The 16,245-nt window shown below is 59.1% G+C and overlaps 4 protein-coding genes across 4 annotated transcripts; all 4 read left to right on the top strand.

Moving 5' to 3' along the window:
• Positions 1-72: 72 nt before the first annotated feature.
• LSCM1_05794 (uncharacterized protein) lies at positions 73-276 on the top strand (the record flags this gene model as incomplete). Its single annotated transcript, XM_067323233.1, has 1 exon — positions 73-276. One exon carries the CDS (start codon positions 73-75, stop codon positions 274-276), a length of 204 nt encoding a protein of 67 aa, XP_067179868.1.
• A 2,119-nt stretch (positions 277-2,395) lies between these two features.
• Positions 2,396-4,117, top strand: LSCM1_05793 (uncharacterized protein; the record flags this gene model as incomplete). Its single annotated transcript, XM_067323232.1, has 1 exon — positions 2,396-4,117. The coding sequence occupies one exon, from the start codon at positions 2,396-2,398 to the stop codon at positions 4,115-4,117; it is 1,722 nt and encodes a 573-aa protein (XP_067179867.1).
• A 1,103-nt stretch (positions 4,118-5,220) lies between these two features.
• LSCM1_05792 (uncharacterized protein) lies at positions 5,221-6,312 on the top strand (the record flags this gene model as incomplete). The annotated part of the gene is made up of 1 exon (XM_067323231.1): positions 5,221-6,312. One exon carries the CDS (start codon positions 5,221-5,223, stop codon positions 6,310-6,312), a length of 1,092 nt encoding a protein of 363 aa, XP_067179866.1.
• A 2,876-nt stretch (positions 6,313-9,188) lies between these two features.
• On the top strand, positions 9,189-11,114 carry LSCM1_05791 (uncharacterized protein; the record flags this gene model as incomplete). Its single annotated transcript, XM_067323230.1, has 1 exon — positions 9,189-11,114. One exon carries the CDS (start codon positions 9,189-9,191, stop codon positions 11,112-11,114), a length of 1,926 nt encoding a protein of 641 aa, XP_067179865.1.
• Between the last annotated feature and the right edge of the window lie 5,131 nt (positions 11,115-16,245).

Here is a 16,245-nt window from a genome sequence, read left to right as displayed (position 1 = left end):
AGCAGTTCGTTACTGGAGCGGGAGCTGCAGTTCGCTGTGGGCACCAAGTACTCAGACACGGCTGTAACGAAGATGCGGCAGTCAGCGGCTGTGCAGACAAAGGATAGTGTAGCCATCGAGCTGAAGCAATACCGGCGCCAGTGGGCAGCCATGGCTGCTGAAGAGTTTCTTGAGGGAAGCAGCGAGGACGACGATGCTGCGCTGGCGCTCACCATCCGTGAGAAGGCCGTGATCGTAGCGCATCTGGCTACGGAGGCACCACTGTGGACAGCATAGTTTGCGACGCTGGCTGGCCGCGAGGGCATAAAGACCTCTGCGCTACATCCGACTGAGTACTCTCCTGAGCGAGCCTCATGCCGCCGAAGCCTCTCTGCACTGGGGTGTGGGTACAGGCCGCGGTTTCTTCCCAGTCGTCCTCTGGTACCCCTGTGTCTCTACGTCAGCTTGATAAAGCCATCTCCGCCCTTGCGGACCGTGAGGCACGCGCGCCATGAGTCAGCCTTTTCTCTGCGCCTTCTGCAGTGATGAGAACAACGGCGCACGACCCCTCACCGGCACAGTAGTGCTCCCTTAGACGTCCTTCTCTCATCGAAGGAAGTGCACGCTGGACGGATTTGTGCAGCGTGACGAGGGCGGGTGGCGTGAGATGTTGCTGCCCAGCTCAATGATAGTTGCAGTCTGGGTCAGTGTCAACCCTTTACAGGACAGCGCACCGGTCCCACCGCCGCAGAGGTAATTTCTCAAAACGCAAACCATGGAGAGGGGACGCTGCTTGCCGACAGCGCAGGCTGTTGTTGCAGCAGCGCCGGCTCCACCTTCATCGCTCCTTGCTTGTACGCTACTTACTCTCTTAGCAGAGCTCGAGAGCCTCCAGGTACGTGCTGGCACCTCGCCGGCTAGCCGTCAATGCTCGCCGTCGCCTTCCCCACCACCGCCCCCATCGGTGATCTTGGTGGCCACATGAGCTGCTGCTTCTGCAGCCTCAGCGCCGCAAGTGCGTCAGGAAGTCATCACGTACATCCACAAATAGGCTGCAAAGCGCTGTGCACGGCGCCTTGGGCAGCTTTTCGAGGCAACTTTGAGCCCATATGAGGACTCGTTACTCCAGCCCTTTTTGGACGAGTACAGCCGCCCAAAGGCTGGTGGCCTCTTTGACAGGTGCATGCTGCCACCACTTCTTGGGCTGCTGACGTGTGAGGCACTGCGCCGGTATCAGGTGACGCGCACCCAAGCCTTGCAGACCTTGCTGGCGGAGCTGCGTGATCCACTTTCATGAAGCTCTCGTACGCTGCCGGGCCTGAGGTGCAGCCCAGAATGCAGCTTGTGGCGGCCCGCTCAAGCACGACAGCGAAGCGGGGCTGACTCGCGTTACGTGCGCTCGCGCGCTGTGATGTGCTTGACGCGCTGGATGCCCGCATATTTCTGCTTGAATGCCTGAGTCGCCTTCAGGTTCACCCGCGCGTTCCGTCGCTATTTCCTTCTCTACCTGCCAACGGAGCATGGGCAGGTGGCAGGTACTGCACCGTCTTTGCCCGCTGTATTCCAGCGCTTTGCGTTCGGTGCCCCCCCCCTCCCAGGCGCCCAGCGGCGTAGCGCAGCTGGGCGCCACGTCTGAGGGGTTATCCGCTCTGCCGCGGGCACCGATCATCGATCGTGGGCTGCAACAACGTTGGCACTTTGACGACCGCGGGCAGAGAGCGCCTACGAAGGCTTTCGCTGGCGGCATTTCCCTGCGCAGAACGGGAAGGACAGGATCTGCGCCACGCGTACAGCTGATTCTGTGTGGCGGAAGAGCAGCTCACCGCGAATCGAATCACCACTGGAGTGCACGCCTCCTCTCTGAATGCAGGCGAGAGTGAAAGGGAGGGGGGGAGCAGTTGAAAAAGCACCATGGGTGGCGAAGGCTGGACGAAGTCGTGGAAATTGAGGGTGCGCCGTAGGCGTTCGTAACAGACATGCCTATCTGCCTCTTTACCACAAAGCCACTGCCGCCTGTCCTCCTCTCACCGCTACACAGTGTTGTGTCGCCTCTTGCTGTTGCGCCGGCCTCGCCTTCACACCCTCTCTCACACCTCATCGACACTTCCGCCCCTCCCCACCACACTTCTCCTTCCTTTGGTCAACCGTCCCTCTGCGCGCTTGAATCACGTCCAAGACCACCGATAGCAATGACCGTGCAAGGGCCATCAACACGTCTGCGTTAGCGGCTGTGCTCATTCCCCTCGCCTTCACCTTTGTTGTCTACGCTCGCGCAGAGCTCACCCCCGGTCACTTTCCCTATTCGTCCCTCACTCGCCTGCCGCCAAGCTGTCCCGAGCATCCCCTCCTCTTTTGCATAGCGCAGTCGCAGACGTGCTTGTGCCCACACGCACAGGCACGGGACGAGCCTCACGCGATGCTTCAGCGCTCTTCATGCTGGCTTAGCAAGAGGACACCCGGGTACGTCTTCTGGCGCCAGAGTAGCCTGACAGAGTTGGAACACTCCAAGCGCAACTACCTCCTCTCAGAGCGTCCGGTGCCGCTGGGCGAGATATCGCGACGAATGGCTCGGGTCAAGTCCCGCTACGAAGACACGCGCGACTCCCACGAGCGCAATCTGCTTCGAGGCGAGTACAAGTACTTCACGGGCAAATTGTGCGACCTGCGTGCCGCCCGTCTCGGTGACATGGTCATGGTGCTGCAATGTGCTGCGTTCTTCGGCTTCTGGGATGCGACCCAGGTAGACCGAATTCTGGCGGAGCTCTTCCTGCAGCTAGAGGGGATGGAGGCGGTCGAGCTGGTCGCGCTTTTCACTTGTATGCCGCAGCTCGGCCAGCAAGAGAGCGAGCTGTATCGCCGCGTGGCTTTGGAGCTCGTCCCCCTCGTGCCAGACCTGACTACCGAGGAGTGCCTGGCGGTGTGCCGTGCCTGTACCGCCGAGACGCCACCGGAGCTGACGGAGGCGGCCCTGCGCGACCTGACGAAGCACCTGGAGGATATTAGCCCTGCCCAATGCGTTGAGGTGCTGGATACATGGAGCGTTGTTCCGGCAGCTGTGCGATTCCGTCTCCTTGCAACCATGGAGGGTGTTCGACAGCGTGCGCTGAGCCACCTTGAGGAGCTGGAGTGTATGGACGTTGCTGTGCTTTACACGTGCCTTCAAGAGGAGGTCAGTGCGGGCAGAGCGGATTTTATTTCCTCGGAAGCGTTGCAACGGCGCCTGCTCAGTGCGTTTACGCGTGACATGTCTCGCACGTGCCCCCGCTCAACAGCGATGCTATTCTCGGCGGTCCGCGGCACCCACTCGCTCGCGCTCGAGCTGGCGCAGCAGATGGCCAGTCGGGCGCTGTTTCTATCGACGGACTTCACGCCTGATGAGCTGCTGGCGGTTTTCAGTGTGTACGTCGAGGGCCTAGTCTCCCTTTCCATCTTGTCTGCAGAGCTCCGGGCGTCGCGACCACCAGCACTCCCACCTGGTGCAGCGTTATCGGTCGATGCCGCCGCCGCGTTGCACGACTCTCCCTCCCGCGCTGCTTTGGTGCCCACTCCTCCTCTATTGTCATCATCGTCGCTGCCCGCTGCGCGCCAGCGCGTAATGGAGATCGAGCAAGCTGCCCAAAGCCTCTCTGCGCTGCAGCGTGTTGGAGACGGGCTGTCGGCCCAGCTTGCCGAGATGCTTGACAGTGCGTCTACCTACCTATCTGTGGTGTCGCAGCTCGAGATTGTGGAGCTCTACGTCAACGCCGTGGAGCAGCTGGCACTGGGCGGTAGCGTGGACGGCGGTGATCCGTGCCGCAGGACAGGAAAGGACACTACCGTGCAGTTGCTGCGCTTGCTGCCTCAGTCGCGTCGGGTATTGCAGCTGGTGTCGAGCAAGCTGATCGCCAACATGAAGGCCCTTTCCCTGGCCCAGCTGCTTCAGCTCCTTGAGCAGGCGAACACTCTGGGCAGTACTGCTTTTCAGGACGCCGCCGTTGCGGCTGCTGTTCAGGAGCTGATAACGCGCAACATTGATGGCCTCACAAGCGAGTCCGCGTTGGTGCTGGAGCAGAGACTGAGGGCCCTCACTCAGCTCAGGGCAGAGCATCAGCGCCGCTTGTCGACTGCACTCATTCCCAAGGTGCGCCGCTTTGTTTAGGGTGCGCATGGCGGTGTGCCCTTTTCGCTTTGTTCCTTCCGGGGAAGAGACGCCGTAGGGGGGGGAATATGCGCGTTGCTGGCCCACTGGTCGTGTAACCGACGCCGACACACTATCGCACCTATGCGTCGGAGTCTTCCCTTCCCCCCTTTCTCTCTCTAACATTTTGCACCGCGCCCTCACAAACACGCAGGCGTGCACACGCGTACTAAAAGGACAAATAAGAGCGCAACGAGCAATAAAAACAACGCATGGACAGACATTCCTGCTTCCCCTCCCCTCCTCCCCCCCCCGAGCAGGGCATGCGGTCAAGCCACCGTTGGCGAAATCGTGCCGCAGAACGGGTGAGCGACACGAAGGCAACTATGCCTGCAGGCTATTCTTTTTTTTTTCGCCTTCCCCTTTCCCTCTTCTGCTGAGGCACGCGAGCAAGAGGGGTATAGAAGGATGGGTGAGTCCATGGAGAGCCTTCAGACCCTAAGGCGTACACCCCCCTCCTCCTCCCCCCAACCCCTGTGCTGTTATGATCTGCACAGTTTGCGTGCAGTCGCTGCGGCACTACTCTTCTCACCGCTCTTACCACCGACGGTTCTCTTTTCTCTCAATCTGTGCTTTTTTTGTGCGTCATCATACATCGTCGCCCCCCTCACACACACACACACACGGCGACTCGCCCGCTTACGCCTCCTTTCTCTCGCTCTCTCCGTGTTCGGCACAGCAATGAGACGGCGATACACACACACATATACAGCGAGTTGTGTTTTTTAATCTCTGTTCAGCTCTACGGGTTTCTGTCTGCATTTACAGTCGACATTGTGCGTGTGGCGCGACGCACATTGCGTCTCCTGTGCCTGCTCACCCAAGGCAGCATCAGTTGTTCGCAGCACGCGAACTTCGCTAGGCTATCTTTTATTCCTGAACTACTCTCCGCCAATCTACCTCCCCACAGAACTTGGAGCCTTTGCAAAGGCCAGCTGCGTCGCCCCTCTTCTTGTTTTTTTTCACGTGTACTATTACCTCCCTCTCCCTCTATCCTCCATTCGTCTTACGCGGCAACCCCCCCTCCCCTCCCCATCCCTCTATTCCTTCCCTACCCCTGCGCCATGCCCTTAAGGCGAAATCGCCTCTTGCGCTCCGCGTACGACGAGCTTGTCGTGGTTGGCAGCCGCTGGACGCGAATTCGGGCTGTGTCCGCCAGTGCCGCTGAGGTGGGGCCACCGCATGTGCAGAGTCACCTGGCGCACCCTATCATCACTGTTATCCCGACGCTGCATGTGGCCTCCATCAAGTTTTATGACCACGTGCTAGAATACATCGACCATGCCGTGAAGCGGAACAAGGACACGGTCGTGCTGCTGGAGGGCATCTGTGACAGCGAGGAGGCCGAGAGACAGCAGATGCAGGAGTACGAGGATATCATGCGAAACGATGCCCTTCGCCAGACCATTCTTGCGAAGGCAGACGACAACACCCTCTACTCCCCTGAGGTGATGAGGGAGATTTGCCGAGAGATGGACGTCTGCTACGACCTCTTGCAATCCATGGAGTCCAAGGTGCGCCTGCAGGAGTGCTACCTGAAGCCGAAGCTGGCTGCCACGTGCGGGCTTAACTTGCGAAACCACGCTGACTTGGACATGCACGAGGTGCAGCGCCTGCTCGAAGAGGAGTCCGCGAGGCTTCACGCGCTTGGCGAGCGCCTGCCATCCAGCATCGCGGTAAGCCAGCTTGGCTCCTTCCCAGTGATTCGGAAGCACCGCGAGCGCAAGGTGGCCGAGGTGGCGCGGATGCACTGTACCCGATGGTTCGAGCAGGAGACAGACGGCGAGGTCATCATTCCGTGGGGCTACTTCCACGCTGAGGCAATCATTCACTACGTTCTTGAGGGAAACAAGTGTGTGGGCGGTGCTGCCGGCACCGATAGCGGCAGTGCTGCTCTGTTAAGAGGCGCTAGCGGTAATGCTGTCACCGCATCGCCAAGTAATGAAGCAAGTGCAAAGAGCTCGACTAGCCTGGGGACACGGGATGCCAAGGCCGCCGCTGCTAGCGGTGGCGAGGCGGCTGCGGCGACCGAACCCTCCCCTCCTCGACTTGTGTTTGTGGAGGCTGATGAACTGCTCGCCAAAGTTCCCTTCAGCGTCCCAAAAGAACTTATCGAGCCAGTGCCGGACAGAAAGGCCGGCAACAGGAGCAGCTGAAAGGACTGCGTGGTGTTTTTTTTTGGTGAGTTCTTTTCGCGCTCTTCTTTTCAATCCTGCGCGAGTGAAAGGGCTGGGTGGGAGCTGTGCCTTTGTAGGGCAGGTGCGCGTGCCTATGCGTCAGGAGACACATGATGACGGAAAGGGCAGCATGCGCGCTGCACAACGGAAGCTGCATCAGTCATGGGGTGGCGTAGAGATGCCGAAATGTGAACCAGACAGAGCAACAGCGAAACGGATAAGGGAGCGGCAGCCTTCGCCGGCAACAGGGGGTAGATAGAGAGAGGGAGAGGGGAGGAGAGGGGTATATACAACTGCGGGGACACGCCTCCTCCGTGGGCGCCTCCCTTTTTTTGTTGCTCAAGTTCTGCGTGCCATGAAGGAGGTGAGCAACATACTGACGGTGGGCAAAGGGATACGCCGGTGAACGGACACACATCAGCAAGCCCGGGGGTGGTGGGTCGATCCACTGGGTGCGCACCAATATTAAGCGCGCCTCATGCATACCCAACAAAGGCTCTCAGTGGGGGAGGGGTGCCCCTATGCTGGAGCGGCTCCTCTCTCCCCCTTTCTCACTCTCTCTTGTATTCGTTGCTATTTCGATGATCGCCTCGACTGTTACCCTTATGACGGGGTGCGGGGGAGGCACCTCAGCACAGCGTTGGTGTTGAGCACCCACTCTGTGGGAGGGAGCCGAGGGCCTGCAGTTTACCCTGGGGTGCCATTGCGAACTCTTAGTGGCGGCAGAGAGGTCTCGGCTGGCGCAGTGCCCAAGGTGGCTGCGGTCATGACCACATTGTGTACCGGCTCGCTCCCGTTTCTATCGACTGATCACCGAAGATACGCTTTCGCTTTCTGCGTGTCCGCGCTTGCAGTTCTTCAGTGATGCGGTGCGCCATCCCGGGCCTTAGCCTGTGCTCTGTGCGGCGCAAGTACAATGGACGGAATGGCGCTAAAAGTGCTCCGGAAGGAGAGTGGGGGGTTCTGCGACGTGGCCGCGGTGCAAAGGTCGATGAACGGTACTGGCATGTGCACACGTTAGCCCACCTGCTCCCGGTGCAGCGGGCCCGTCCAGAAGGAAACGAAAAGAGGAGAGGATGCCGTGCGCCCCCCCTCCCCCTCCTCTCTCTCCCCCCCTGCCGTATGCCGAGCCACCCGATCTGGTGGCGGTGCAGGGTGAAGTGCTCACACCGCAACAAAGGCAGAGCGGAGTATCGCTAGTGGTGTCAGTGGCCATGCCTTGGACGGCGATGCGTCGAAGCGAGCTGAAACACCGAACGTGCTTGTGCCATCGAGACGGTGGGCGAAGCGCCAGCGTGACTCGAACGTATCCCACCCGGCTCCCGCCGCCTGCTGGTGGTGAAGAGCGTGAGCCACGCCCGAGGTGGAGTTGCGCGTCACGCAGCGACTCGCATGACGGGCGAGGCTGCGCGGCGACCTTCGAGGCGGCCGAGTCGAGCTTGAGGCGGAGGCCGTGCTCAGGCGACTGAGCGGGCGCTGTTGTAGCGCATGTTGACGGCTGCATTGCGGTATGCGATGGGCCTGCCCAGCAGGCCTCAGGGGGAGGGGGGCCGAGCGGAATACCCATCATTATGTGTGTAGGAGAATGGGCACGTTTAGAAAACAAAGAGATTTCACCTGTCGGCTGCATCTCGCGCCGCTCCTCACTCCCCTCCTCTTCTCCAGTGCCGTTACCGCTCTACTTCAATTTGCATCACTCTAGCGCATCGAAAGCCCCGGCCTCCTCGTTGCGGGGCAGCGACTGCCGACCTTTACTCCTTCCCCCCTCCCCTCCATCACCACCTGTTGCACTTTTCCTGCCCCGAACCCGTACAACGTCCAACCCATCATCACCGATAAGCTCTTCCCTATCAACCGGGTCTCTCTCTGTCTCTCTTACGCCTTCACGCTCACTAGATGGCATTTGGCTTCCCCTTCGGCTCGTCCTCTTGCCCCTCTCACCCACGCACACTCACTCGCGCCTCTCTGCCCGTCCTCTCCTTCACTCCTCCCCTCTCGTTTGCTGTAAAGACCTCTTATATACACAAGCACTGCTTCATCATCAAGGACAGGAAAAAATAAGCGCACGGCAAACGTCTTAGGCCACACCTTCGCCCTTCCGTTACCAGTCCAACATAGCGGCTAAACAGCCGTGTCTCTCCAGCCCCCCCCCTCTCGCTCTCTTCACCATTGTGTGTGTGTGTGTCTCATCACGAGACGATAGTGCCATCCCTACACCACCACCACCCCTTTCACTCATTTTATTTCGCGTTTTCGCGTTATCTTCTCGCTTTCGTCCTCCGGTGTTTTTTGTTAGTATTCACTCCCACCCCCACAGTCTCACTGTGTTTCGCCGCCTTCTGTTGCTGCTGTTTGACGACTTCCTCCTCCCCCCTCCTCCCGTCCGCTCCGCGAGTATTACCATTGCGAACACCGCGACGAATTCATCATTTCGTGTGTGTGTGTGTGTGTTCTCTTCGGCGGTCTCACTCTCTCCTCGTATAATTTTCTCTCCTCCACCCTCTTGTGCTTTTGACGGTGCGGCCTCTTCCGCTCTTCGTGTTGGTATCATCACCGCCCTCCCCCTTCTCCCCTCCGCGCGATAGGCGGAAAGCGGCCACCCCATCCTCCGCTTCGCTGCATGTCCGCCTGCGAGTGAAGCGTGTAAGCGCTTTCTGCTTCTCTTATTGGCTTTCGCGCGTTCCTTTTCTTCACCACACACACACACACGCACTCTCTCTCTCGCTGGTACGGCTCTTCTGCGTATTAGAGCTGCATCGGCATCCCCAACACGGCTCTTTCTCACAGAGCCTCTCTGCACCTTCTTTGTCTTCCGTGAACGAGGCCATCCACCACGCAGCGACGTGTCAGCGCGCATGCTCGCCGGCTGCGACCCTCTCGGTTGCTGTACAAAGCTGCGTCGCACTCCCTCGCCTTATCTTTTCGTTTCGCTTTCTCAATTCTCCCTCACTCTCTCCCTCACTACGAGCTCCGGCAGAATGGGCGCGTGCTGCAGCAATTCCAAGCACAGCAATGCCGGGAGCCACAGCGAGGCGGCGGGCCACGCAACTGTCAAGGACGGCTTCAAGTCGGTTCAGAGCAGTGCGCTTCGCTTCCAACCGATAGCCTTTGATGTCGTCGTCTCCGATGCTGCGAATACGGCGACTAACACGCCGCAGCGTGGCAGTGGCGCCGCAGAGAACGCAATGAAAAACTTCAGCGGCACTCTATCAGACGCCAGCCTGCACACGCTGCGCGACCTCAGCCTGGCCGTGGACCGCAGCGCCTGCTCCTATGACCCAATGAGTGAGACCCTCAACAACATGAGCTTTACAAACAGCTTCCATGCCGTGGACAAGAATGCGGTTCGGCAGTTCATGAGAACTGTGGCACGGCTTGCGGAGCGCAGCAACAGTAAAGGGACGCTTCTGGAGGAGAGCATGATGAGTGCGAGTTTGGGGACAGAAGCCAGCGTGGGCGGCCGGTCGATGCTGGGTGGCTTCAACGCAAGCATTCTTCTCCAAGAAGACCTCGACTATATCGCTGCTGGCGCAACGCTGCAGGACCGCGTGGCGCGCCTGGAGGAGGTTGAGGCAGTGCTGCGGCGGTCTATCGACGGGTCATGGCGCATGGATTTGATGCTTCTGCAACTGGCGTACTGCCAAATTGTCCCGACGCTCCGCCAGCGGCGCCGCCCGTGGGCAGCCGGCAAGGGCAATACGAAACATAATAAGAACGCTGCTCAGCAGCGTAGCAAGCGGCAGCCAGTGCTCGTCATTCATGCTCGAGGGCTACAGATGGATGCCTCCGTCTCCATGGCGGCCCCATCCCTCTCCGCCTCTCGTGCATCGCCAACTGGACGGAGCGAGCTATCAGGGCCCAACTCGAGTGAAGGCAAGGAGAGTGGTTACGTGAACAACTCATTGGTGCTTGGCACATCCCGCTCGCGCGCGAGCGAGTCACCCGGCGGCACAAAGGTGCAGCAGTACGAGCTGCTGGCCCTCACATGCTCTGACATCGACCCGAAGAGGGCCGACAATGCCCTAGTGGTGACGGAGACCTGGGACTTCCTTTCCGTCAACGGCGCTGCTGCTACTCTCAACGAGGGCCGATGCATCTTCCGCTTCATGTGCGGCTCCCTCGCAGAGGCAGATCCTGAGACGCGGAGCATCGTCGACGCCATCATAAACCTCAGCTCCTTCGCCGACGAAGAGACAGAGAACAACGTGCCGAAGGTAAACGTCTACGACAACCAGGACGCGGCCAAGTACATTGGCATCCATGTAAAGGCAATGTACATGCTTCCTGGCATTGCGCTGAAGGACCTTACGAAGAACCTGGTAGTGTCCGCTGAGTATCAGAAGTCATGCCAGCCTTCCGAGAACAAGATTCAGGACTGCGAGACAGTCGACACGTTCCGGCTCACCATGACGATCATCCGCTTCGTCTTCAGTCTCACCATTCAGTTTAAGGTGTCAGAGATCACCGACCAGGCAGTTCTGAAGTCGCTCGCCGTGTGCGATGGGATGGTGCCGGCCAAGGCGATCATGCTGGAGCGGACAAAGCGGAATATTGCAAAGGTGGATGCGACGGCGAAGGTGCGGTCGATGCTGCTCTACTACCCCGTAAACGATGGTGTCCTGGTAAACAACCACACTGTCGTGCTCAATACGTCACTACCGAAAGTTGTGTCGAAGATTATGAATAGCTTTGGCTCGCAGGGCGCGTCACAGTCCGTCCAGACAGCAAAGCTGACGCGCGAGTACCTGCTGAAACGCTTTGGTGATAGCCGGAGATGGTAAGCACACTCTCACGCTACGGCACGAAGTACTCCTGCATGAGTAATAAGGGGCTGTCAGAGGAGAGCAGATGAGCTCAAGCCCACAGAGGGGTCGAGGGCATGTGCCGCCTTGTCGTCTTGCAATTACGCATCTCATAGCGAAAGCTTATCGTAGCCGCGTGGGGGGAGGGGCGGCGACCAGCACCCTCCATTTCTGTTTCCCTCTTATGTTTCACAGCTCCGCGGGCGGTGAAGCGATATGAGGGCTCGCGTCGACTTTAACGGTCATATACACACACGTTCACGTGGCACTCGCCGAGGAACAGATCGACTTGCTAAGGGAGGATGCAAGAGGAAGAGAGGGGGAGAGGGAGAGGAGGGGGGGCGCTACGCGGCATGACCCATGATCGCACAAAGTCGTCGAGTGTGCACGGCCTCCTGCGTCTATCGTCTCCATTGACTCGACGAATATTTCTTCCGCAACGTACAAGGAGCTCTCGCTCTCTCTCGCTCGCTTGCTCCGCACGGTCTCTCTGCCCCGCCCCTCTTGCACGCGGTGCGCTGTCTAAGCAGAGAGAGCTTCACACACATCCGTTCACAGGAATCCTCGCGCCGGGAAAAAGGGGGAGTGATTGCAGTCGAAGGCGTTGGGGCGCACACACTCAGACACGCATACGCACACGAAGAGTCGGTAACAGACGAAATGCACACGCCGCCTCGCATTCCTCCTCTCGGAGGGGAAGAGGAGGAGAGGTGAGGGACGAATACGTGCGCACACCGCGCAGTGGAAGTGACGGTAGAAAAGGGAAGGAAGACGTGTCTCGGCATCGGCCCTCTCAGCGTCGAGGTAACCCGAGGAAGGCACTGGAGGGTGTCTTTGCAGGAGGGGGGACTGTAACGCACCTCACGGCGGAGACACATATGTGAGCATACCAATTGCAGGGCTGCCTATCCGTGTAGGGCCATATTCAGGCGGAAGCACCTTTGGAGTTGCATGAGCAGCAGCGCAGCAACACCTGCAGCTTTCGAAGAACTGATGGAGGAGCTCATGGCTCTCGCCTGTCAGAGGACCACTTGACTCCCAGGGCGATAATGCAGGGTCAGCGCCGACTCTTCTCATACAGCCTGAGAGACTCAAGCCGCACATATGCGTATAGGATCCTCTGCTGCAGCACTCGTGACGCCAGCCAACCGTATCATCGGGCTGCGGCCAGTCTCTGATACGCGACCTCCGCATCTGCCCGACATTAGCGCATCCTGGGGACTCGAGCGCCTGTCCAAGGAGCCGCACGACCCCAGCGGCTCTGAGCCTGGCCGTCGCAGCGATGCGATGGATCCGCCGGTAGCGCCGAGCGGAGGAGCTGGAGCGTGTTGATCATTGTGCCCGAATACGCAGCGGTGGCCGGCGCGCGGATAAGCTTCCCATTTTATCCAGAGCAGACGGAACCCATCGGCTTCGCGCAATCACTGAGGCCGATGGCAGCGGAGGGGCCGATGGCACCCACTGATGAGCAGCGAAATTTCGCATCCGCTGCCACACCCGGATGCGCAGGCAGAGGACGCGACACGGCAATTCGCAAGGCCTATAGGAAGCACACCTGATTCTGCTGCTGATATATTTATGCGCTGCAAGGTCGGGAAATGCGGAGCGTCTAAGGGAGTGGAGGCGTGATGATGCAGAGCACTATTGCAGCCGCGCACCCAGCTCGTCTGAGATAGAGAGGAAGGCAGATCCGTCCTCCTCAGCGGCCCCTACCCCTTGGCGTCTCACCTCAGCAGGTAGGACGTAGACTGAGCAGTGTCGCAGACCTCCTCCAGGTCCTGACAGGGGGTGGGCCACACTCGACCGAAATTCCATGAACACGGTATCGCAGTTACCGATCCGTTCAAGGAAGATCAGTCGCTCCAGGGGCAGGTCCCCCACCCCGGCGGAGCGGAACGAGGCTGTCTCTCGCGAGAGGCGTTGCGTGTGAGTGATGTGGCCGTCGAAAGTGAACAGAAAACGCCATCCGTTTACCGGCGAAATGCAACAAAACAGATGACACTCTGCGTGAGGGACCCGTCTGCCTACAGGGGAGTCCCCCCCGCTCCGCCCTTTCCTCAGACCTTCCGCATGGACCCGTCGACAGGACGGAGAAAGAATGGGCAGGGGTCTTCGGATGCCGGGCGATGTGGAAGAAACCGTGTGAGCTCGAGTAATGCCCGGTCGGCATGCATCAACGACTGCCACAAGATGGGCGCTCGGCCCTTGGGCTTTTGTGTGGCAGAGCACAAAGGCAGGAGAAGACGGGTCCCGCAACTCACACACCAACGACCTGATTCGAAGGGGGAGTCTGTGCCGCAAATTGCGTGGCTCTCACGGCTGTCTATCCGCCAGGATCGGATGGGGGACGCGGTATATTTTGTGATTTTAATTCAATGTCAGCTGCGATGCCGTCCTGCTGTCAGACGAGACGCGCAGCAGCTTTGTCTCGCGAGTTCTCCATCAGCACCACCGATGTTGCACTCTCCTCGGCGGCGCCCTGTGGAGTGTGGTTGCAGGGCAAGCAATCACAACGGCAGTCGTAGATATCGAGACTCCTCTCTGCACCACCTTCACAGAGCACACCGTTTGGTCAGCATCATCATCGTCTTACCGGCAGCTCGAAATGGGGCACGAAGGGTGACTTTTTTCAGCTGCTGCGCCTTCAGTGGAATAGAGGAGAGGGCTCGGCCTGCAAACCTGTGGGCATGCCCGCCTCACGAGGCCCTCTTAGCCGCATCCAGTGAGGCACTGCTGCAGATAGCGCGCTGTCCCCCCCCCGCCGCATTTGGTGGTTGAAGAAGTGCGACCGGCACGACAGATACTGCAGGCGTGTGCGGGAACTGCAGCGGAACCGGCTTCGAAGTGAAATTCGCGGCCCTCCACGACGGAGTGGCACACGAAGAGGGACGCTGTCGACCTTTCCGCTGCTCTCATCACTTTGTGTGTCAGTGATGCATACAACGAGAGGGAGCCCGGCCCACGCCTCTATCCTCATGGGAGGATGCCGAGATGTAGACTCATCCAAGTGGACAGGGGTGGCTGACGGCGATGGGATGACCCGCTCCTCGCCCCCCCTTATCTCCATATCAGCAAAACCTGCCCTCGCCAGATGGAGTCTGCGATTGCTTGAGAAGATATGGTGGGGACATTGCGCCTTCCCCTACTCCTCGTAGAGCCGCGCTGACCGAAGACTGCGTTTGTGACTTCATGCAATTCGAAGATGCCTCGAGAGCGGGACGGGGCGTCATCCTATCGCTGCGAAACAGTGGCAGAGGGCTATGCAGCAGCGCTGGTGCGGAGCATCTCATCTACCGCAACGGGGCCTGCCTCTACAATTCGCGGAAACGAATGTTGCGTAGAGCAAGCCTCGGGCATTTAGCAGCATTATACGTGAGCTTCGACGCAGACAGAATTTCCTCGGGTATCGAGCAGAGACGTGGTAGCGGACCACAGCGCCACTGCGCCTTCCCCTCCTCCCAACGGACGCGCAGCGGTTTTAGAGGCGCTTCGGTGGCAGAGACAGAGACTGTTAAGTGGCTTGCTCAGAAGGGCGAACCGATCCCTTCCGCCTTGAGGGGGGAGGTGTGTGTATGTGTCCTTCTACATGTCCTGTGTCAGGGATCTCTGAGATTCAGCAGGCTCTTTGTTCAACGAACTGTGAGGGCGGAGGTGGAGAGAGAGAGAGGCCCTTGGCTCGGACTCAGTATTCCTCAGTCATGCAGCTGTGCCAACACCGCTGCACTCGAGCTCTGAATGCGCAGAGAGGAACTGTTGGTGGTGCGTGCGGGTGGGCGCCGCCATCCCACAGCGAAAAAAAAAACTGAATCGAATGGGAGGCGCGTAGGCGAAACATGGTGTTGTGCCGGCGAGCAAATCTCTCAACGACACGCAATTGTCGTAGCGGAGATAACAGGTGCTTCTCGACCCGAGCTCTTCGCACCTAGTCGAAAGGTGTAGACCGGGGATCTTCCAGCGCTATGTGCTCTCGGCGAAGCATCTTTTCAAGTGACTCTGTCGTTGTCCTCGCGCAGTATACACCCGAGAGCGTTTGTGCTTTTTTCTGTGTCTGTGTGCGTGTGTCCCTAAATCTGTGTGTGCGTGTCTCTCTACGCTTCCACATTTCCTATCCCCACCACCGCTCTCTCTATATAATGATTTATCCTTTCAGCGTATGCTCTTATTGTTGCGGCTGCAGCTGTGGCGGCCATGGGCACCCTCATGATTGCTCATGGGGCTGATGTAGTGCTTCAAAGGGGGACAGAGAGGGAGTCGAGCTGCGTTGGGTAAGGGGAGGGGGGAGCGCATCCCCCCGACAGTTTTGCGCCTTCCTCCACGCCACCTCCGCCTTCTCCTTCCCCCTCCCTCTCTCACGTCGTATGCTCCTTCGGGAGCATTTTTTTTCTGTTACTCGCACGTGGCGCAGAGGAGGCGGCGCGTGGGTCGCTCGCGTACTTGTCCACCAAATTGCATACCGCTTCGCTCTCGTCCTCTTTCCGTCCCACAAGTTTTTTGCAGAGGCAGGGGTGGAGCACAGTGCTGCAGGGACGTCGGTCGAGATGGGCCCCGCACCTCAAAAAACATTTTGTGCAACGCGATGCCGGCTCGTTAGGGCGAGGCGAGTGTTCGACGACACTCACATATGCCCCTCTGCGCGCAGGGACATCTGCTGGCTATAGAGCCCACAGAGATTTCCGACGTACCAAAGAAAAAGAATCGTGCGGGGGGTGTCTTCTTCGCCTTGTCTCTCTCTCTCGCCTTCCCACGCCCTCTTCCGCTTTCCTCTAATCCCGCGTCTTCCTCCCCTCAACTTCCCGGTAACTCGTGATGACCGCCACAGTGACTGAGAGCAAGTTGATAATAAACGCGCGCGCACACACACCACGCACATAAAGACTCGATCTTCTAGACCGCATCACTGACTCACAGTGAACTCGTTGGCGTTACTGTCACGTCTACTTCCACTCTTTAGGATCGCGGGGTGCTCCTTAACGCGAAGCTGTAAATCGCGTATACTTACGAAGAGGAGAGGTTGCAGAGGAAAGCCGCACGCCTCCCGCAGGAGGTGAAAAAGGCGCGCCTCCTCTTGAGATCTGCCGCGCGCATCGTATCGAATACGTCGATCACCACC

This window comes from Leishmania martiniquensis, chromosome 16, assembly GCF_017916325.1.
Source record: "Leishmania martiniquensis isolate LSCM1 chromosome 16, whole genome shotgun sequence".
In the NCBI taxonomy this organism is placed as follows: Eukaryota; Euglenozoa; class Kinetoplastea; order Trypanosomatida; family Trypanosomatidae; genus Leishmania; species Leishmania martiniquensis.
The sequence above is the reverse complement of the archived record's forward strand: the minus strand, read 5'-3'. Positions and strand labels throughout refer to the sequence as shown.